Genomic DNA, 23,814 nt, shown 5'->3' on the forward strand with positions numbered 1-23,814 from the left:
AGGTCTCTAACATCCACCAGCTCTGTGATGTCATCATGGAGGAGTGGAAGAGGATTCCAGTGGCAACCTGTGAAGCTCTGGTGAACTCCATGCCCAAGAGGGTTAAGGCAGTGCTGGAAAATAATGGTGGCCACACAAAATATTGACACTTTGGGCCCAATTTGGACATTGTCACTTAGGGGTGTACTCACTTTTGTTGCCAGCGGTTTAGACATTAATGGCTGTGTTGAGTTATTTTGAGGGGACAGTAAATTTACACTGTTATACAAGCTGTACACTCACTACTTTACATTGTAGTAAAGTGTCATTTCTTCAGTGTTGTCACATGAAAAGATATAAAATATTTACAAAAATGTGAGGGGTGTACTCACTTTTGTGAGATACTGTATAATAGAAACGTCATAATTGGCCTGAATGGCAAGTAATTAAAATGCAACTAAGGGCAAACTTTTTTTTGGATAGAGTGGAGAGGGATCAGAACATTTTTATTGCAGTCTGTGCCCCCTGTAATGGAGATTCTCCCTTTACTTGTTCTGTTTACCATTATCATTATCATTAACAGTGAAAGTAAAAGAGAATCCCAAATGTAGGCTGTCCCCAGATCAGTAATATTGTGGACACTAGTTCTGGTGATGTGCGGGACCCCAAGGAATTCCCTTTAATTTGCAGGGATTTCCTCTCACTTCCTGTTTGGATATGGGACAGGAAGTGAAGAGAAATCTCTGCAATGGGACACAGATGGCGGGAAAGAAATCTGACAGAGGCTGTAACCCTTCATTACTCCATCTAAAATCAAAGTGCTACTTGAAAAGCAGAGTGTACTTTGCTTTGAGGTGTTTCTGCCTATTATATAATTTTGGTGACTGTATGGGAGGTTGTATATCTATCTATGTGCAATCTATGAGTAATAAAGCGAAGAGTCATCTATCTCCTGTGTGAGAAAGGTGAAGAGGCAGGAAGTGTATCTAAACCTGTCCCCGCCCCTTCCCCTTCCTCCTAACCCCCCTCAGCTCAACTATCAGAACAACAGCGTCCCGTCACACAACCCCGCCCTATTCTCACTTTTGCGCAATGAGAGTGCAGAAAAACAAGTTTTCTCCCCGCCCCTCCGCCGCTAACCATTCAGCTAGTTAGAAATGCAGGGGGTGGAGCCTAAGCCCGCCCCTACACAGCACGTGTGTGTTACCGAGTTGGGAGTGGGAGTGACAGCTGTGGACTCGGGAGTCGGCATGGAGGGGAACAGCAAGGGAAGGAGGAGGGAGTCCGAGGTGAGCCGGGTATGACCGCCAGGGGGGATAGCACCCCCTTCTGGAGGGGGACTGGTAGCACTGAGTGCCTAGGAACGGGTGTGTGTGCCAGCCATGGGGCTCATAACAATGAGCGAGCCGGGAGCTTACAGACAACTGCCACCCTGTTCTCACAGGAGGAGGGCGGGGTGAGCAGAGGACAGCATGGGTGTTCTATGGAGCAGTGAGTGAAGGTGTCTTCCATGGCATCCAATCACAGTATAGAACGAACGAAGGGATTTGATTGGATGATCGATTGCTCCTTTGGTGAATCCATGATCTTCTCAGCTATAGAGCCCAAAGATCTACCCCCCTCCCCCAGCTATAGAGCCCAAAGATCTACCCCCCTCCCCCAGCTATAGATCCCAAAGATCTACCCCCCCCCTCCCAGCTATAGAGCCCAAAGATCTACCCCCCCCTCCCAGCTATAGAGCCCAAAGATCTACCCCCCCCCTCCCAGCTATAGAGCCCAAAGATCTACCCCCCCCAGCTATAGAGCCCACAGGACCTCCTGTCCCCCATCATCACTCAGCTATAGAGCCCACAGGACTTCCTGTCCCCCATCATCACCCAGCTATAGAGCCCACAGGACTTCCTGTCCCCCATCATCACCCAGCTATAGAGCACACAGGACTTCCTGTCCCCCATCATCACCCAGCTATAGAGCACACAGGACTTCCTGTCCCCCATCATCACCCAGCTATAGAGCACACAGGACTTCCTGTCCCCCATCATCACCCAGCTATAGAGCCCACAGGACTTCCTGTCCCCCATCATCACCCAGCTATAGAGCACACAGGACTTCCTGTCCCCCATCATCACCCAGCTACAGAGCACACAGGACTTCCTGTCCCCCATCATCGCCCAGCTATAGAGCCCACAGGACTTCCTGTCCCCCATCATCACTCAGCTATAGAGCCCACAGGACTTCCTGTCCCCCATCATCACCCAGCTATAGAGCACACAGGACTTCCCGCCCCCATCATCACCCAGCTATAGAGCCCACAGGACTTCCTGTCCCCCATCATCACTCAGCTATAGAGCCCACAGGACCCCCCCCCCCCATCATCACCCAGCTATAGAGCCCACAGGACCCCCCCCCCCCCATCATCACTCAGCTATAGAGCCCACAGGACTTCCTGTCCCCCCATCATCACCCAGCTATAGAGCCCACAGGACTTCCTGTCCCCCCATCATCACCCAGCTATAGAGCCCACAAGACTTCCCGTCCCCCATCTTCACCCAGCTATAGAGCCCACAGGACTTCCCGTCCCCCATCTTCACCCAGCTATAGAGCCCACAGGACTTCCCGTCCCCCATCATCACCCAGCTATAGAGCCCACAGGGGTCTACCTGTCCCCCTTTTTTTTGGCATATGAGTACCGCTGGTTTAGTTTTTCTTTTTCTGTACTACACATGAGCGAGTGGGTCCCCATAGATACTTCCTAGATTTAAGTGGATACATGCTTTCCTTTCTTTCTTCTTTTTTGTGAATCAGTGCCTTACCCTGCCATGTCAGAGAACAGAGGTGTCACCGTAAGCCCACAATGTTTCACTGGAGGCCCCTGCCATGTCCGAGAACGGAGGTGTCACCCTACGCTGACAATGCTTCACTGGAGGCCCCTGCCATGTCAGAGAACAGAGGTGTCACACTACGCTCACAATGCTTTGCTGGAGGCCCCTGCCATGTCAGAGAACAGAAGTGTCACCCTATGCCTACACTGTTTCACTGGAGGCCCCTGCTATGTCAGAGAACAGACGTGTCACACTACGCTCACACTGCTTCACTGGAGACCCCTGCCATGTCAGAGAACAGAGGGTCTCGCAATGCTTCGCTGGAGGCCCCCGGCCATGTCAGAGAACGGAGGTGTCATCCTACGCTCACAATGCTTCACTGTGGGCCCCTGCCATGTCAGAGAACGGAGGTGTCACACTACGCTCACAATGCTTCACTGTGGGCCCCTGCCATGTCAGAGAACGGAGGTGTCACACTACGCTCACAATGCTTCACTGGAGGCCCCTGTCATGTCAGAGAACAGAGGTGTCACACTACGCTCACAATGCTTCACTGGAGGCCCCTGCCATGTCAGAGAACAGAGGTGTCACCCTACGCTCACAATGCTTCACTGGAGGCCCCTGTCATGTCAGAAAATGGAGGTGTCACACTACGCTCACAATGGCTCACTGGAGGCCCCTGTCATGTCAGAGAACAGAGGTGTCATCCTACGCTCACAATGCTTCACTGGAGGCCCCTGCCATGTCAGAGAACAGAGGTGTCACACTATGCTCACAATGCTTCACTGGATGCCCCTGCCATGTCAGAGAACAGAGATGTCACACTACGCTCACAATGCTTCACTGTGGGCCCCTGCCATGTCAGAGAACGGAGGTGTCACACTACGCTCACAATGCTTCACTGGAGGCCCCTGCCATGTCAGAGAACAGAGGTGTCCCACTACGCTCACAATGCTTCACTGGAGGCCCCTGCCATGTCAGAGAACGGAGGTGTCACACTATGCTCACAATGCTTCACTGGAGGCCCCTGCCATGTCAGAAAATGGAGGTGTCACACTACGCTCACAATGGCTCACTGGAGGCCCCTGCCATGTCAGAGAACAGAGGTGTCACACTACGCTCACAATGGCTCACTGGAGGCCCCTGCCATGTCAGAGAACAGAGGTGTCACCCTATGCTTACAATGCTTCACTGGAGGACCCTACCATGTCAGAGAACAGAGGTGTCACCCTACGCTGACAATGCTTCACTGGAGGCCCCTGCTATGTCAGAGAACAGAGGTGTCCCACTACGCACACAATGCTTCACTGTGGGCCCCTGCTATGTCAGAGAACAGAGGTGTCCCACTACGCACACAATGCTTCACTGTGGGCCCCTGCCATGTCAGAGAACAGAGGTGTCACACTACGCTCACAATGCTTCACTGGAGGCCCTGCCATGTCAGAGAACAGAGGTGTCACACTACGCTCACAATGCTTCACTGGAGGCCCCTGCCATGTCAGAGAACGGAGGTGTCACACTACGCTCACAATGCTTCACTGTGGGCCCCTGCCATGTCAGAGAACAGAGGTGTCACCCTACGCTCACAATGCTTCACTGGAGGCCCCTGCCATGTCAGAGAACAGAGGTGTCACACTACGCTCACAATGCTTCACTGGAGGCCCCTGCCATGTCAGAGAACGGAGGTGTCACACTATGCTCACAATGCTTCACTGTGGGCCCCTGCCATGTCAGAGAACAGAGGTGTCACCCTACGCTCACAATGCTTCACTGTGGGCCCCTGCCATGTCAGAGAACAGAGGTGTCACCCTACGCTCACAATGCTTCACTGGAGGCCCCTGCCATGTCAGAGAACGGAGGTGTCACACTATGCTCACAATGCTTCACAGAAGTGCTAACAACTGAGCCACTGTGCTGCACAGGTCACTAGTGGTGCACACATGCTGTATTAGACTAATATCCAATAGCAGGCATGTACAGTCATGGCCAAAAATATTGGCACCCCCACATTTCTGTCAGATAATGCATCACTTCACCCAGAAAATGATTGCAATTACAAATGTTTAGGCATTCTCATGTTTATTTCTTTTGTTTGTATTGGTATGACACAAAATAATGGGAAAACAAAAAGCCAAATCTGACACATTCCATGCAGAAATTCAAAAATGGACTGGACAAATTTTTTGGCACCCTCAATGAAAATTTGGTAGCACAATCCTTGGAAAAAATAACTAAAATCAATGGCTTCCTGTAACCATCAATGAGTCTCTTATACCTCTCTACTGGGATATTGGACCACTCTTCTTTCACCAACTGCTCCAAGTCTCATATTGGAAGGGTTCCTTTTCCCAACTGCTCCAAGTCTCATATTGGAAGGGTTCCTTTTCCCAACTGCGGTTTTGAGATCTCTCCCCAGGTGCTCTATGGGATTTGGGTTTGGATTCATTGCTGTCCAGTTCAGTACTCTCCAGCGCTTTGTCTTCTACCACCTCTGGGTGCTTTCTGACGTATGCTTTGGGTCATTGTCCTGCTGTAAGACCCAGGACCTAGTCTTCAGATTTCATAATGCACATGGTCAAGACATCCAGTGCCTGAAGCAGCAAAGCAACCCCCAAAACCTCAGTGAACCTCCACCATGTTTGACTGTAGGGACCGTATTCATTTCTTTAAAGGCCTTATTTATTTTTCTGAAACCAGTAGAAATTTTGTTTCTTCAGTCCACACCACAGCACATTCTCCCAAAAGGATTTTGACTTCCTCTGGTAAGTTCTGGAAAACTCCAATCTGGCTTTTTTCTGTTTCTGTGGTAGCAGTGGGGTCCTCCTGGGTCTCCCTTTTCATTCAAATGGGGACGTATAGTGGGAGCTGACACACTTGTACCCTGTGCCTGAAGGTCCGCTTAAATTTGTCTGGAAGCTGATCAAGGTTCTTCACCCACCATTCAAACAATCCTTTGTTGCAATCTTTGATTTTTCTCTTTCATCCTTGTCCATGGAGATTAGCTACAGTACCATGGGCTGTAAGCTTCTTGACAATGTTGTGCACAGTGAAGACCAAAACATTAAAATCTCTGGAGATGGACTTGTATCCTTGAAATTGTCTATGCTTTTCCAAAATTTCTGTTCTCCAATCCTTTTTTGCTCTTTCTCTCTCCATGCTTCGTGTGGCACACAGGGGCACACAACAGAAAGGATGAATCAAATTTTTACCATTTTAACTGGCTGCCAGTGTGATTTTCTATATTGTTAATTGATACTGGTGAGCTTAATTACAAATTATAGGAGCATCACAAACTTGGAATGCAATTATTTCATACAATTTTTAGAAGGTGCTATTTTTGGAGTTTTGCATGGAATGTGTCAGATTTGGCTTTTTTTTTTTTTCTACACTTTTTTTTGTGTCCTACCAATACAAACAAAAAAAAAAACATGAGAATGCCTAAATATTTGTCATTGCAACAATTTTCGTGGTGAAGTGGTGCAATTTCTGACAAATGCCAGGGTGCCAATATTTTTGGCCATGACTGTATTCTTATAACCACTTATGTTTTAAAATAATGATATGATTCCTAATCAAATGTGATACAAATTTGTAATTATGATACAAATTGTAATTCCCTTTGATTTTAAAGTGGTTCTAAAGGTAAATAAATGGTGTTTACCTTTTTAATGCATTCTCTGCATTAAGGTTTAAAAAATGTTGATAGCAGCTTCTACCCCCCCCCCACCTTTTTTAGATATCAGGTAGTGCAGGTTTAGCAATTATCGACGCAAAGCCCATCTTTTATGGATAGATCTGATCCTTTTTAAAGCCTAACTGCAGTAAAAAATAAAAGCACAACGGACAAAAACGTACTTGTAACGTGTTCCTTGTGCTGATTCCTCTTCTGTTAGTTGAAATCCTATCCATCATCTCCAGTCCCACTACCACCACTGTAATCTTTCAGTGCAGCTGGCATTATTAGAACCATGGGAGGTGTTATTTGCTGTCATTGAGAGTGCCTGACTATGCTCCGCCATCAGCCCAGCTTCTCCATTCATAGAAGTCGTACTACAGCTTCTGTAAATGAAATGTGATCTATGAATGGAGGATGGCTGCACGATTGAAAGGTCCAACTTCCCAATTCATAGATCATGTTTCATTATAATATCTGGTGGATCCTGCCATGAAGGTCAATGTTCAAGTACTTCCTGTTACTTGGTGACAACTGGTCTCCCTACTGTTCTTGTGCGTTGTGGTAAGAATGCTCAATTATTTTGAATGGGCTGTAAATGTACAAGAATAGACACAAAGCAGTTGCAGTGTAACACAGCGCACAGAAGTATGTTACCATGCGTTGCGGCACACTGGAACACGTAGAGTTGAAGCCATGTTGTCTTGGCACATTGAGGTGCCTTTCAAAATAAATGCCATCACAACTATCAAACAGGAGTTTGGTGCCTAGGAGTCCGATCCTGCTTAGAGATGCACCAACATTTTGGCGGTTTAAAATGGTGTTTTCTGCATTTTGCAGATAGAGAAAAGGGTGCCGGTAATGGCGCCAAGAACGCACGCAATTTTGCTGTGATTGTACCATGATGTTACTGTGCTTATGGTGTGTTTACAGGTCATGTGACTCAAAAACAGCATAAAAAAATGTGACCCAATGCATTATTGATGCGTTCTTGCTGCGTTTTCACTGCATTTCAATGGTGAGGTGAGTTTTTGGTACGTTTTTTAACTGACCAAGCAAGATTTTTAACACTACAATTTGAAGTGCAATGGACCAGTGTGAAGGCATACATCGAGTTTAAAGGGAAATATATTTCTTGAGCTTTTCTTGGCGCTAAAGGTGCACATAATGACCGACAATTCATATTCATTTAAATTCATGATATTAATTAAAAAGTTAAGTGTGTGTGTGTATATATGTATGTATGTGTGTATATATACTGTGTGTGTGTGTGTATATATGTATATATATAATGTATATATATATTTTTTTTTTTTTTTCTTTTTAAATGATCGGTCTTGGCTAAGTGCATTATAAAGTTTCGGCACCGAAATTTCCATTCAGTGCACCTCTAATCCTGCTCCATCATTTAAAGCGGAACTAAACACATCGATTCAGGCTTAGTTCACACTTGTACGATCACAGACATCGCATGTGATTTTTCACCCCATTGCTGTTGCAGATCACATGCAATGTCTGTGCAATGCAAATTCTGCCATACAAACTATGACTGAAATCACATTTGCAGAACTTTTTTTTTTTTTTTCGATACGCACTGGAATCGGATCACGTGGGGGTTCACACCTATGCGATCCAATTCCTGCACCATTTGACAATCCACTCTGGGGGTGTCATTAACTTTACCCCAGTGGTTTGCAAATGTCAGTGTGAAGCAGTGTGCGATTCAGATGCAGGAACAGGCACTTAATCGTAGGGTTTCCCGCAATGAACCAGTGTGAACTGGGACTTAACGGTTTCAAAAAACTGTTATTCTCCAGGAATGATGGGATTGCTAACTGTCACATTTGCAGCCATGTGCAGTCAGCAGTCAACAAAACTATCACTTGGCTGGTATCCTAACTGATCACATGTGCAGCCTCATGGCAGTTGCAGATCAAACCGAGGCCAAGATGGCAGCTTCCTTGCCTGAAAAGGGATAGGAGGGATTCGTTCTGCTTTAACTATCGGATGCCAGAACTTTAGTGAGGGTTAATGGCTTTGTTGTGTGATGGTTGGATGGCAAGGTGCAGGTTTTAGTGCTTTAGTAACGATGGGGAGAGGATGGCCTAACAAAGAATGAATGAGCTTCAAAACCTTGGTCCAAAGCAGGCCTGTCCTTTCCATGTGAAGAGATGAGAGGACATTAGCTGCTCTGTCAGATGCTACTGACTTCACTTATCTAAGGGAACACTTTAGTGATTGGGGCAGGCTACTTGCCCAGTAGGTACTGATAGATGTGATTGTGTGATGTGCATGGATGCTTTTAAAGCCGATATGATCCCTTGGATTCTTGAATGGAAGGGGACGATCACTGATCTGTAACAGACCTTAACCACTTTACCGCTGAGTACCGTAGTACTACTGCGGCAAAGTGGCTCTTGTAGGTCTGACGACGTAGACCTACGTCGCCCGACTCCTCCCCCTGTAGGCGGCGCTCGCGCGCCGCCGGAGGCGCGCTCCCGCTGTTTTCATTCACAGCGGGAGTCGGGCCAGGGGAGGAGCAGCGGCGATCGCCGCTGCTCTGCCCCGATCGTCGGGGAATCCAGTTTGGAGATCCACCCGCCTGTGTAAACAGAGCGGGCGGATCTCCTCAGTGACAGGGAGTGACAGATCGGACTGTTCAGCATAGCTGGACATCCGATCTGTCCTTGTCTCACACAGTCACCTCCCCCCCCCACACGTCAGTAAGCACCAGGCATACATTAACCCCTCCCTCTCCAATAAAATTAACCCCTTCCCTGCCAGTGTCATTTTTACAGTAACAGTGCATATTTATAGCACTGATTACTGCAGTAATGTCACTGGTACCCCCAAAAGTGTCAGTCAAGGGTCCGATCTGTCCGCCGCAATGTCGCAGTCCTGCAAAAAAAAATCGCAGATCGCCGCCATTACTCGTTAAAAAAAAAAAACACCAAAAATTACATAAATCTTTCCCTTAGTAAACGCAATAACTTTTGCGCAAACCAATCAAAATACGCTTATTGCGATTTTTTTTTTTTTTACCAAACATAGGTAGCAGAAAACAAATTGGCCAAAAATTTTAAAAAAATTCGATTTTTACATCTTTTTTGGGGGGAATTTCATATAAAAAAATGTTAATATTGTTATTTTTTCAAAACAAACGCTCTTTTTTTGTTTATAGCGCAAAAAGTAAAAATCGCACAGGTGATCAAATACCACCAAAAGAAAGCTCTGTTTGTGGGAAAAAAGGACGTAAATTTCGTTTGGGTATGGCGTCGCACGACCGCGCAATTGTCAGTTAAAGTCGCACAGTGCCGAATCGCAAAAAGTGGCCCAGACGTAAGACAGCAAAATGCTCTAGTGGTAAAGTGGTTAAGGAATACCTTCAAAATCAGAAATTCATTTTACTCATGGCGTAAATTCTAAGAAATGCTTCATTGCTTGAGACATGTAGCTCAGTCCATATTTTGTTGGTGGGTCCCAAATGGTGCAATGTAATAGTGTGTACTAGACCTTAGACTTAAGGCCCGTACACACGATAAGAAAATCAAGTTAAATTTCGTCCAACGAACGATCTGCCGATTTTCGGATTGTTAGTATAGTGCTTTCGACAGCAGTTGATGGATTTTCGGACGACAAAAACTGGATGTGCTGGCTATAAATTTTTTATCATATGTTAACACAACGTCCATTTTTCGTTTTAATTAGTACAGTTTTCGTCCGAAAAAAATCATAAGAGCAAGACTAGGCATGCTCAGAAATGAAAGAATACATACGAAACAATTCAACACATGACATCACTTCTGCAGTTGAATTCTGTCGTCTGAGAATTTTCATATGAAAGTAACCTCTTCACTTTAGATATGAGACTAGCATGCAACAAAAAACTAAAGTAAATTTGTCCGATAATCTGATCGCGTGTACGAGGCTTTATCCATAACAGGCCCAACACACACAGGCCAGGACTTCCTTCTAGTTATAGGCCAAGTTTGTGTACGAGGCATACACTGAGCTAGTGGTAGACCAAGATGAAATCCCATTCTAATAATCAACAGAGAAAGTTTGACCGCACTCAGGAGAAGATGAAATGGAAGTGTTTTATTCCCCATAAAACTTGAATACATACAATGCTTCACACAGACATGGGACAGGTTGACGCGTTTCACGATTCCACAAATCGCTTACTCATTGGTTATGAGTTCTCCTGAGTGCGGTACAACTTTCTCTGTTGATTATTGGACTACTGGATGGCGGATCCGACCTGCACCGGAGTGTTTTGCCTCACCTGAGCGGCTTCTTTCTGTTACCACATTTGAAATCCCATTCTACCGGTATGGAAACAGACCTTTGTTTGAGGAAATCTTCCAGACATCTCAAGGGTGACTCAATGGTAAAGGCAGTAGGTAACAGGGAACAAATAAGGAACCTTTTCTCTCCTTTCTTAGGCCTGGTTCACACCTATGCATTTTTTTGGTGCTTTTTTAATTTTTGCAGAAACTCACTACAGTTCATTTAAAGCGGAGTTCCGGGCACAGAAACATTTTTTCAGTGAACATGCCCCCCGGACAGTCAGGGCTTGTACATTCCACAATGGCTAGCCTCTGATCTGTCCCGGTTCGCACTTACCTGCAAAAAGAAATACTCACTTATAAAATTTCTTCCACAGCGTTGCCATCTCTGTTGTGGGCAGCTGAAGCCAGCGCGATCCTCTTCTGCGACCTCTTCCGCGTCTTCTTCTCCCAGAATGCGCCTTCACCGGCCCCTCTCGTCACTTCCGGTGTGGCGCCACATTCCTACACAGCTTCTGGGCATGCCCAGAAGCTGTTTAGCAGGGAATGCGGCGTCGCCCCGGAAGTGACGAGTGGGGCTGGTGCCGTCGCATTGATTCCTGGGAGCGATGACGTTCAGCTCCCAGGAATCATTGCAAACCGGAAGTGACAGCACGGGCCGCAGCCACAGAGGGAGGAAGTGGAGAATAGGTGAGTATTTCTTTCTACAATTACGAGGTAAGTTAAAAAAAAAAATAACCCTAACTATCCAATTCCTTTACAGGTGAAGCAAAGCAAGCGGATGGGCACAAAATCGATTAGGTTGATTTTGTGCCCGGAACTCCGCTTTAACATGGTTTCCTAATGGGACACGTTCATATCTATGCTTTTTTCAGAGGCTGTGATTTTGGAAAGGGTCAGGAGCTTTTTTAAACGAAAAAGTGTGCTTTTTAAATTTATTTAATATACTTCAACGGAGAAGCTGCAGAAAAGCATGTAGTGCGTTTTTTGCTGTGATTTGTGGTTTATCTGCCCAGCAACAAATTGGGCAAAACATTAAAATGCAAAACGCAAATCGTGGTAAAATAGCATGTGCAAAAAATGCAAAAAGCACTTCAGAAATGGATCAAAAGCAAACTTCATAGATGTGAACCGAGCCTAAGGTTCATATACAGTTTAGGCACCACTGCAATCACAGCTTTACACAGAGAGGTTTAGTCAGCTGAAGCTTCTTGAAAATGTATTTTAGCCTGTGCACTTCTGTCTGTTCCAAGCCCTCAGCTGACACTCTCGCTACTTCAGGAAGTGGGGTTATTAGAGGTCTACAAACATAATGGTGACATCCATGACTGTCTACACTAACAAACAATATGAGCACTTAAAATGTGCCAAAACTAGCCTAATCCATTCTTTAAAAAAATCCTTTTTGGTTTAATGAATATGTCTTCCAATGTTATGTATGTGTCAGTATATAAATGCTTTGGAGATGGGGGGAGGGAGTTAGACGTGTCATCTCCATCCAGCTGTCTCCAATCCTTCAAAATGTCCTCATGCTGTTTTCCTGTCATGTTGCCTTTATTTTTTTTTGCTAATTGATTTCCTGTATCTTCAGAGCCTGGTAGATGGTCCCACTCTGGAATTTGAATACAATGATTCAGACCAGTTGTCTGCAGAGTTAGCAGGTGAGGCATGAACACATTACCCAGGGGCAACATTGCTTCTATCTCTGTATAATCATGTCATCGTCAGTCTGGAATCCTGCACAGTTTTACCCTTTTCATGTAGGGCCTGGTTCACACCTATGCAGTTTTTACTGTGTTTTCAGTTTTGCTGATATGCACTACGGTTAATTTTAACATCAGGGCCGCTATCAGGGGGGTACAGGTGATGCACCATTACAGGGCCTGAGCGTCAGGAGGGGACCAGGCCCCTGGCAACAAGGAAGTGTGCACAGTGCAAGAGAGAGGAGATGGGATGGAGGAGGAGGACATGGAATGGAGGGAATGAGACTGCAGGTGGAATACATTGGATTGGGGAGATGGGATGGAGAAGGAGGAGGGCATGGGATGGAGGAGGGCATGGGATGGGACTTGGTGGGACAGACAGTGGGGGGCCCTGGGGAATGTTGATGGTCAGGTCCGGGGGGGGGGGGGGGGGCCCAGGCCTAAAGCTGCATAAGGGACCCCAAAATTTCTGATGGCTGCCCTGTTTAACATGGATTCCTATGGGTCACATTCACATTTGAGCATTTTATGAAAAGGTCCAGGAACTTTTTTTGGTTGGTTCCATAGACTTCAATTGTTCAAAACATGTATTGAAAAATGCACCTGGAAAAATGCAATCTGCAACCTGCATAGGTGTGAACCAGGCCTAAAGCAGAACTACACTGCATCTGAGCACCACAAACCAAAATTGCTGTTTAATTCATTTTTAATATTTAAAGCAACTCAAACATCCATGTCTCCATGCTTTTTTTTGCTGAGAAATCACTATGAAAAACACCCATCTTGAGTAAGGGCAGATGATTCATGTAGCATTTTAGGGCTTGTTCACACTTGACTAAATTTCTAATGGCTAACAACAGCTCCTATAGCGTTAGTATGGGCGTTAGACTCACTTTAATAAGCTTTACTATGGGCGTTACACAGGCGCTTTACAAGCGTTAATGAGAAATTAAAAACGCTCCCCAAACGCCCTATGGGCAGTTCTAAAGCATTTGACGAGCGTTAAGGCGCATTAAAACTGCTCCACAAACTCCTATTCCATTACAGGTAATAAGCTAATCTTAACGCCCTGCAACTGTCTGCCAGAGCATTTGTGAAGCATTACCATAGACTTAAATGGGAGGCTTTGAAAGGCTCGGCATGAGGCTTTAATTTTGAAGTGACGCTTACGATTCATGTTTAAATAGTGCTGTCTATGGTATCTTGTGCATAGGCGTTTGATGTTTAACGCCTCTCTGACGGCTGATTTTAATGCCAGTGTGAACTCAGCCTTACTTCCTGGAATCCATCTGCCCTTAGCTCAAGCATGCAGGCAGGAGGTATACTTAGCTGAGAACTCCCCTCCTGAAGACTCCTGGGATGTATGACATCATTTGCGATGTATGACATCATTTGCCTAGGCCTGGAAACCAGAAAGTAACTGAAGAAATGTAAAAAAAAATAAAAATAAAAAAAAAACAAGTAAATATGATGGAATTTCCTATTTATTAATGCTAAGAGCATAAGTAATAAAAATTAGTAAATGCTGATTGAGAAAGTCAAGTTCCACTTTAATATGATCCAATATCGTGCAAAGTTTTGTTTTTTGTGTGTCTATTTTGTTCCAATTCCAAGTTCTATTGTTGTCTATGACTGTTGTTTCCATTGTGAGATGTCCCTCCACTCCTTATACCTTTCACACCCTGACACAGTGGGTTGCTTTTCTAAAGGCGTAGAGGATTTCCACCTAGCAAAGTTAATGTTCACTTTGTAAAGTAAATGTTCATGAAAAAGGAAAAACTGTATTTACTTTGAATATGCAATCATGAGCAAAGGAAATACATTTAAAATATTTTTTTTCTAGCACAAGATTGGGTTTTCTGAGAAAACACAGCTTTACGTTTTTTACTAACTTTCCCTTAGCAGTGTTAAAACTAAAGGTAAAACTTTTTTTTTTTTTTTTAGTTTTGGCTGGAGTGGAGAGGAATTAGAAACCTTGTCAGTTTTTATTGCAGTCTGTGCTTCTGTTAAGGAGATTCACCGTCTCTATTTGTCCTGTTTACCGTCCCCATTGAAAGTAAATGAAAATCCCAAATTTCGGGCTGCCCCCAGAAAAGTAATAGGCCCCGTTCACACTGGGGTGACGCTACTTGCCGGGGCGACCTCATAGGTCGCGGCGCGCTGCTCGCACCGCGACCTCGGAGCGGCTGGCACGGACTTCATAACATTGAAGTCTATGCAGGTCGCTCCGGGTCGCCCCAAAGAAGCTCCGGACCCTTTTTCTAAGTCGGAGCGACTTGTGTCGCTCCTATTAGAACGGGTCCGCAGCTTCTCTATGGAAGGCGACCTGTCAGGCGACCAGGTCGCCCCAGTGTGAACGGGGACATAGAGGGGAAATCTTCCAATGAGAATACTATTTATTTATTTATTTTTTCTTTGCACATGTCTTAACCGCTTGACGACCTCCGCAAGTACTGTACATATACTGCGGCAGTCAGCCCCGTGCAGGCAAAGTGACGTACCGGTACGTCACTAGCCTGTTAGCCAATAGGGGGCGAGCGCGCGCCGCCGGAGGCGCACTCCCGCCCCCGCTCGTTCACGGACACCTCAGCACGAGCGTCAGTTACAGAGGGAGAAAGGCAGGCGGCTAATGTAAACAAAGCCGCCTGTCATTCTCCCTTGTGTAAGTGCAGAGATCATAAAGTCCTGCTATGTACGATTGTAGATCTCTGCTGTTACACAAACAGCCACATCCCTGCACAGTAAGAAGCACGCCCCTAGGGACACACTTAACCCCTCCTTCCCCAATAAAGTTAACCCCTTCCCTGCCAGTGTCATTTTTACAGTAACGGTGCATATGTATAGCACTGATTACTGTAGTAATGTCACTGGTATCCCCAAAAAATGTCAGTCCGATCTGTCTGCCGCAATGTCGCAGTCCCGCAAAACAAATTGCAGATCACCGCCATTACTCGTTAAAAAAAAAAAATGACAATCTTTCCCTTAGTTAGTAAACGCAATAACTTTTGCGCAAACCAATCAAAATACGCTTATTGCTACTTTTTTTTTTTTTTTTTACCAAACATATGTAGCAGAAAACAAATTGGCCAAAAATGTTAAAAAATTTAGATTTTTTACATTTTTTTGGGGGGGAATTTCATATAAAAAAGTGAAAAATATTATTTTTTTTTTTTTTTTTGCAAAATTGGCGCTTTTTTTTTTTTTTGTTTATAGCGCATGATCAAAAAATCGCAGAGGCGATCAAATACCACCAAAAGAAAGCTCTGTTTGTGGGAAAAAAAGGATGTCAAATTTGTTTAGGTACAGCGTCACACGACCACGCAGAATCACAAAATAGGGCCTGGTCAGGAAGGGGGTAAAATCTTCCGGGGTTAAAGAGATTGTAAAGGCAGAAGGTTATTTTTATTTTTATCTTAGTGCATTCTATGCATTAAGATAAAAAAAAATCCTATTAAGCAGCTCCCCTCAGCCCCCCTAATGCTTACCTAAGGCCATCTTTATCCAGCAATGTAGGAGTGTCTCCACTGCCCGGGACTCCCCCCTCCTCATTGGCTAACACAGCAGCGCAGCGCAATTGGCTCCTGCTGCTGTCAGTGAGACAATCAGGAAAGAAAGGGGGCAGGCCTGGGTCTGAATGGACACACAAAGCTGTGTCTCGGGTGCCCCCATAGCAAGCGGCTTGCTGTAGGGGCACTCAACAGGAGAGATGGATCAGAAGTGCAGAAGAGGGACCCGAGAAGAGGAGGATCTGGGCTGCTCTGTGTAAAACTAAAGCCCCGTACACACGTACCGATCGTCGGCCGTAAATATTCGGCCGTCGACCGATCGGCCGATTGTAGGCTTGTTAGTATGATGCGCATTTTCGGCCGAACAGAATCTGGCGTGCAGACTTTAAAATTTTTGTTGGCCGTCACCAGAACGGCCGATTGTTCGCCAGTCAGTACAGAATTCGGCCGACAATCAGCAGATTTGCAAGACTGGGCATGCTCAGAAAAGAAAAAACAGAGGGAAAGTTAACCATCACATGACATCACTTCTGCAGTCGGCTGTTGTTGGCCAACAAAATTCGTGTGCAGTCTTTTGCAGTTTTCAACCGACAGGACAGCCCTGGACAAAAGGCGGCCGATCGTTCGGCCGACGATCGCTACATGTGTACGGGGCTAAACTGCACAGGGTAGGTAAGTATAACATGTTTTTCTTTAAAAAAATAAATAAAAGAGACTTTACAATCACTTTACTTTATAGAGACCTTTCCTTAATTCCTGCCCCGTTGAGTGGACAGTAAGTAAAGGGCAGAAGCTCCCCACTGGGGACACAGTTAATGTCTTAAGGATTCGAAGGACCATGTCACCCAGGCAATTCTGTCATCGACAACGGACTCACCAGCAACAGAAATGATTCCTTGTTGCCTGAGCCAGTGACAGGTCGCTCCGCCACTCCTTGTTAGTGATTCTGCCACTGGCAAAGTGTCTCCAGCAACAGAATTATCTGTGTGTGACATGACCCCACTAGATCCAAATTCTTCCCCACTAGATCCAAAACTAGAAAAATGGGTTTTGACTGGAGTTAGCCTTTAAATGTTTACACAGTATTTTATGCCTTTCACAGAACTTTACAGCTACACGGAAGAGCCCGAGTTTAACCTTAACCGCAGATGTTTTGAGGAAAGGTTTAACGCTCAAGGTAATGGTTATCTCTTTATTATTATTATTATTATTATTATTATTATTATTATTATTATATTTTTTATGAATAAACTTTATTAGTTGTAAATTGTCAAAGCGCAAAACAATTTTAAATAAGATGGATTCCAGTGTGGTCCCTTGTACAATGATCTACAGACATTTTGGTAATACAGATGTTAGCCTTGGGTTCTTTATAATCGTACGTTATGCCAGGAGAAAGAGGAAAGGTAGAGGGAGGGGTAGGCTGGTCAATCGATCTCACCTTGGCATCTGAATTCTATCATTTCTAGGGCAATTTCTACTTTTAGTTTAGGGTAGTAACAGACATAACATTGCATTCCCATGAGGATAGCTGAGGCAGCATCTGTGATTTCCAGTGAAGGAGGTACTCTCACTTTGCATAATGCTGTGAATAGATTAGTAATTTTATCGAGCGAGGTAAGTTTTATCACAGATTAGGGCTGGACAAATCCCAGGCACCAGGTCCCCACGTGGACCCCGCCAGCCCACACTGCTTTGAGATCTTTCATTCCACACCCCGTGCCCTCAGCCACTCTCTTCTGCCCCATAGAGCGAGCTTCGTCCAGTGTCCTGGGACACCCGTAATCTCCTCCATCCCTCTCCATGTACAGAGTCCAGGTGGAGTCCTCTGGTGCATACTTCCCCTAACTCCCTCCACAGCCCTATGAGAGCCAGATCCCTAGAGAACACCACAGGCTCGCATCCCATCACACAGCGATCCCTGCCGGAGAACTCATGGAGCAGAGGATGCGGCTTCCCACACTGATCGCCCTGTCCATACTACTACTGCTGCAGGGTGTCCAGGTGGTCATGTTTAGAGTGTTCGGAGGGGACGAGGGCAAGTGGCCATAATGCTGTATGTTGGAGTTCGTCAATGCGGCCTTCAACGTGACGGTGGCCACCAATATATGCGGCTCCCCCCGGAAGAGTACTGTGTGCAGACCAGAGTCAACAAGTCCTGCCACCTGTGTGACAGCGGACAGCCCCCTGACCCCCACCTGGCTCTTAACCTTTAAGCAAGTTTGATAAGCCGTGTCATAGAATATTAGTAATTTAATAGTGTCAGAGTAGGTCACAGCTACAAAACAAGTTGCAGTGGAGAATTGTTAGCTTAAAGACCTATAACCTGTAAGTTGTTGTATTTGGAGGGATGTCCGTGACATATGTAGAAAAGTACCAGTTTCTGTTTTGCATCTAAAGCACATGAGGGGCATTGGGGGGGTTGATCTTATGTAATCGCTGTGCTGTAAAATATACCCCATTGCAATTCCCAAGACCATTCTCTCCACCCTATTCATCTAGGGTAGGTATATCCCTGCCACTGCTCCAATCTACAGCAAGTTTGGACAAAGTGGTGAAAAGGAGGCAGGCATAAAGGAAAGAGTGGGGTTTCCTAAGATCCTTCATAAATAAGAATTGTGTTTTAGTATCTGACTGGAGGACAATCGGTTAAAAGAACTGGGAGCGAGATGTATGGTGCGTTTTGGATATACTGCAACAGCATCCAATCTGGTAGGTCATATTTGGGTTTGAGATCCTGAAAAAATTGAATTTCTCTATTAAAGTGGATTTAAACCCTCGCATATACCCAGTGAAGTTAACAGCCTCAGATGATACACAGAGATTAAACAAATCTCCCTACATTTTATTTGTATATCTGATGTCTTCAGCTTTCTACACTGTTTAGAAAGTGCACATCGTGTTAGAATCTTTTCTTCCATTTCCAGCACTGGGTGTGGAGTCTTGGAATACACTGTGTGACAGTTGTTCGGAGGAAAGACACAAACCCCCTCCCCCCCCCTCCACATAGGCAGAGGAATGAAGAAACATGCAGAGCTGTGCTCTGTGCTGTGAATAGACAAGCTCTCTGCTAATCTATCTCTATGCAACCACCCCAACACAAATTTCCAGCTTCTTTTATCTCCTGTGTCGGAGAAGTTATCATGCTGATAGAGGAACGGAGCAGCAGAAAAACACGGGACTTAGGGCTTTGGAGAGCAATAGGTAAACACTACAAATATTTGTGCCCAGGTCAAATTTCATGAATGGGGTTTATATCCACTTTAAGCATAAAATCCGAAGGAACACAAGAGTGGCCTTCACGTGAACTGGCATATTGTATTTCAGTTGTGCAAACTGCCATCTTACAATCGCAGGAAGCCTAGTTGTAAAGTTCAGAGTCGGGTAGCACTATGCTACTTTTCTATAAGGACAAGTGCATGGTAGCCATTGCCATTCTTGTTGGGATCCTGGCCCAGGTAACGACAGAAACCATATTTGTTAATCTCCTGAAAGACCCTCCTGGGAATTCAAAGGGGCAATATAGACCTAATTTAATTTGGGGATAAATATTGTTGATCAGCCCCATAAAGATCAATGTCAACCGGGGGAAAACATTTTTGCTCACATTTGCTAATGGAGGTGGGTGAGGTTCGGGGCAAGATAATAATGTACATCTGTCCACTTTGATTCCCAAATATTTGAAGTGTTCCATCCACTGAAGAGGGAAAGAGGTTGCTGAAGTTATAGTACTGTGTATTGAAGTAGACCTATTACTTTTGCAAAACTGTGCATATAACCAAAATGTTTAAACAAGACTGTGTGGGGGCGGAGCCGGCGCCGGACATGAGGACGTGAGGGGAGAGAGCTCCGTCTTCTAGCCTGAGATCCTACCGTTATCCTGCATACAGACTGCTCGTTTTTGCCGCAGAGTACTTGGGGAGGACCTTGGGAAAAGCGGTGGTGACCCCCCTGAAGGTAAAGTACAGGAGAATGGCCCCCACACCCCCGGGAGACAGGCTGGCTCGTTTTGCCTGGGGCTCCCAAGATGGCGCCGGCGGACAGGCAGTGGAAGAGACGCATGCTAGGAGCCATATCGAGCCTGGGCAGGTTACTTGGGACCCCCCCCTGAGATACCTCCTGTCACCCCTAAGAATAGGAGGAAAGGGGTTTAACACAGGGAAGATCGATGGACAGGCTGGCCACGCAGGGGAGTAAGGAGGTGCCAGAGACATCCGGGTCAGGGGAGCCATCTTTGTCAAAGATAATGGAGGCTATACAATTCTGCGGGTCCTCCCTCACAGAGCAGATTGATGGCCTTAAGATAGAACTCTCCTTTCTGAAACCGGACATTGGCTAAAGTAAAGGAGTGGACGAATGCTGCAGAGTGGAGAATCAGTGATTTGGAGGATGTGGTTAGGCCTATGGAGACCACGGTACAGGTGGCTAAAAAAGCAATATTGGAACATACACTTAAGATGGCAGATATGGAGGATCGTATGCGCCGGAATAACATCAGACTTGTGGCATTCCCTGAGGGCGCGGAAGCTGGACGGCCTGAGGATTTTTTGGAGGGCTGGCTGAAGGCCAATATGGAGGCGACTACCTTCACTAGATTGTTTGCCATTGAGAGGGCTCACAGAATCCCTGCCAGGACGCCTCCAAGTGGAGCAATTTCCCGCTCTATGATAGCTAAGCTTCTACACTTCCGGGACAGGGAGAACATTCTGAGAGTGGCGAGAATGGTCCCTGAGCTGGAATATAATGGATATCGCATTTCCATATATCCTGACTTTTCGGTGACCACGCAGAAACAACGGGCCAGTTACCAGCAGGTGAAGAAACGTCTCAGAGAGATTAATCTGATGTACAGTATGTTCTATCCGGCCAAGCTGCGTGTGGTGAATAGAGGCAAAACCCATTTTTTTACTAGCCCCACTGAGGTCTCCAGATGGCTTGATGCTCGTGGAAATCGCAATCCTGGAGAGTCTCCGTAGATCCTGAAGAGGTACTGACGGTATGCTGTTGCTGACATAAGGATGCAAACGAGAGTCTGCTCAAGAATATGGAACTGCACCACAGGCGGACGGTTAGACTTTGCTCTTACCCAATTTTTCTTTCACCCCCCTCTTTTCTTTGACTCTTGGACTGTTTTTGCCTCCCTTATACCCGCCCACCCCCTTATTTTTCTCCCCCCCCCCCCTTTTTTTTTTTTTTTTTCTGCTGGGGTTTAGGGGGGATCTTTTTTGCACTTGACTTTTTTCTTTGGTCCTTTGGGATCCTCGCCCTGAGCGGAGGTGGAGTGCTCTCTGCTCTGACTTGGAGCTGCAGGGGTGGGGGACTTGCTGACTTCCATGCCTTGTTTTCCCCCCTTTTTTTTTTTTTTGGTTCAATTTGGGGTTTCTTTTTTTGCTCCGGAGAGACTGGACAGCACTCGGTAAAGTGGGTCTGTAGGCCTGGTGGGCCTTGTTCGGGGGTGACAATTTAGCTCCCCGTCTCACAGTTTTATTCTGTTACTAGGTTCGGAGCATGAAGCACTTGGCAGGTTGGGGCTGGGTGCAGGGAGGGTGGGTGGTTTGGGGGATATGTTGGGATGTTTTTTCTGTTACAGGTGACCAGGGGACTTCCTTCTTTTCTGGGGGGGGGTGTGGTTTGGTTGGACAGGTGCCAGGGCCCTATTGGGTTAAAACTGATGTGTTTGGGAGATATGTGATTTTGGTCATTAAGGTATGCAATAGGGTACTGACGATAGTGAATGTGTGTATATATACCCCCTCCATTTTCGATCTCTCCTCTCGATGATCTTCTCAAAGCTACTCTGGAAGTGGCGGAGGGGAGAATTTTTTATTATGGGAGATTTCAATACGGTGGAGGACCCCTCACTTGATAGGATGAGGGCCCCCTCTGGCTCCCCGACTCCTTTAGCGAGATGGGTTGGCTACCTATGGTTTTTGAGATGTCTGGAGGTATACCCGCCCAGATGTCAGGGAGTGTTCCTGCTATTCTGAGACGCACAAATCTCTGTCCAGGGTAGACACGGTTCTCGCTGAGGAGCTGGGCCTTGAATTGGTTGAGTCTGTTGAATATCTAACTAGAGTCCTGTCGGATCATTCACCTTTAGTTATTACTCTTCAAATGGGGATTCGGACAGGTATTCGACACTGGAGGATGGAGGCGAGCTGGCTGCAGGAGGAGTACATTAAGATTAAATGTGAACAAGCTATTGCTAAGTACTGGGTCGAGAATGGGGCTTATGGGTCTCCCCCGCTTCAGTGGGAGGCCTTTAAGGCTACTTTAAGGGGAGTTTTTTTAACAGAGTTGAAGAGTTTTCAATGCCAGCTGGCCTCCACCAAGGTGGACAAAGAAACTGCTGTCTCTCGGGCCGAAGCGAAATATGTGTGAAACCCTAACCCTCACAGACTAACTTGTTGGCAACAGGCGACTAGGGAACTGCAGCTAGTTTTGACAGATCAGTCTATAAAGACGATGTTAGCCCAGAGGCGGAGGATTTTTGAATTTGGGGACAAGAATAGTCGTCTGTTGTCGTACCTTGCCCACCCGGATTATGTTCCAGTGCATGTCAGATGTATTACTGGGGTGCGGGGGCAGGAAGTTACGGACCCCGCTGGGATACTGCAGGTATTTATTCTATTATAGTGAACTATACAGGTCGTGTGCCGTTTGGGATCACTCTGACCTCACTGACTATTTGCAGGGCATTGACTTCCCGCAGTTGTCAGGAGGACAGGGTTCTTTTGGACAGGGGACTTTCCTTGGAGGAGCTTGAGAAGGCTATTGCTCCACGGAAATCCCCTGGACTGGACGGCCTGCCTTCTGAATGGTATGGTACCTTTGGTGGCTTGTTGACACCGCATTTATTGCTGGTCTATGAGTCCGCGAGGGAAGGGGGCGTTCCCCCCCCCCTCCATGATTAATAAGGACACTAAAATTCTGGCTAAGGCCCTGGCCCTGAGATTGCAGAAAGTTATATTGAAACTAGTGAAGGCCGATCACACGGGATTTATGCCGTGTAGGTGTGCACAGATGAACATTCGGAGGCTCTTTCTTAATATTCAGACCCAGCATGAGAATTCCGGGGAGAGGATTGTAGCATCCCTTGACACAAAGAAAGCTTTTGATTCCGTTGAATGGCCGTATCTTTTTCGGGTGCTGGAAGCTTATGGCTTTGGAAATGCTTTTCTGGCATGGGTGAAACTGTTATACACGGAGTCCTTGGTCAGGATAAGGGTAAATGGTTTGATCTCCGAACCCTTTCCCATGTATAGGGGAACCAGACAGGGGTGCCCTTTGTCGCCCCTGCGGTTTGCCCTAGCTATGGAGCCTTTGGCAATAAGGCTGAGAGTGAGTACAGCTTTTCGGGGGTTACGCATGGGTCAGATGGAGGAGCGCGTCTCATTATATGCGGATGACATGCTCCTGTATCTGCAGGACCCGGGCCCTTCTTTGCGATATGCCTTTGAAGTGATTCAGGAGTTTGGGGACTATTCGGGATTCTGTATAAATTGGTCTAAGTCTTCCTTGTTCCCACTGGACAAGATGATTGCGATCCCGGAGGGGTGCCCAATTCCTCTAACTCGCTCCTTTAAATATCTGGGGATTTTGTTCCAACTCCCCTTAGCCAAGTTTTTGGAGAACAATCTTACTCCGATTATATAAGCCTTTAGGGACAGTGTGCTCAGGTGGCAAACCCTTCCTCTCACTTTGATGGGTAGGGTGAATATATATAAAATTATCTTTTTGCCCAAATATTTATATGTCCTCTCAAATTCACCTGTGTATATATCCCAAAGAAGGTTTTTCAGTGCATAGATGCCATTCTTAGCACACTGTTGTGGGGTTCAC

At 46.0% G+C, this 23,814-nt stretch overlaps 1 protein-coding gene across 1 annotated transcript in view; it reads left to right on the forward strand.

Moving 5' to 3' along the window:
• Nucleotides 1-1,175: 1,175 nt before the first annotated feature.
• The window catches only part of STRIP2 (striatin interacting protein 2), a 120,107-nt gene continuing 97,468 nt past the window's right edge, over nucleotides 1,176-23,814 (forward strand). The window contains exons 1-3 of the mRNA XM_082255298.1: nucleotides 1,176-1,268; nucleotides 12,355-12,424; nucleotides 17,075-17,149. Coding sequence (XP_082111424.1) covers nucleotides 1,230-1,268; nucleotides 12,355-12,424; nucleotides 17,075-17,149 — 184 coding nt within the window. The 5' untranslated portion in view covers nucleotides 1,176-1,229. The remainder of the gene's footprint in view (nucleotides 1,269-12,354; nucleotides 12,425-17,074; nucleotides 17,150-23,814) is intronic.

This window comes from Pelophylax lessonae, assembly GCF_965119305.1.
Source record: "Pelophylax lessonae genome assembly, chromosome: 4".
Classification (NCBI taxonomy): domain Eukaryota; kingdom Metazoa; phylum Chordata; class Amphibia; order Anura; family Ranidae; genus Pelophylax; species Pelophylax lessonae.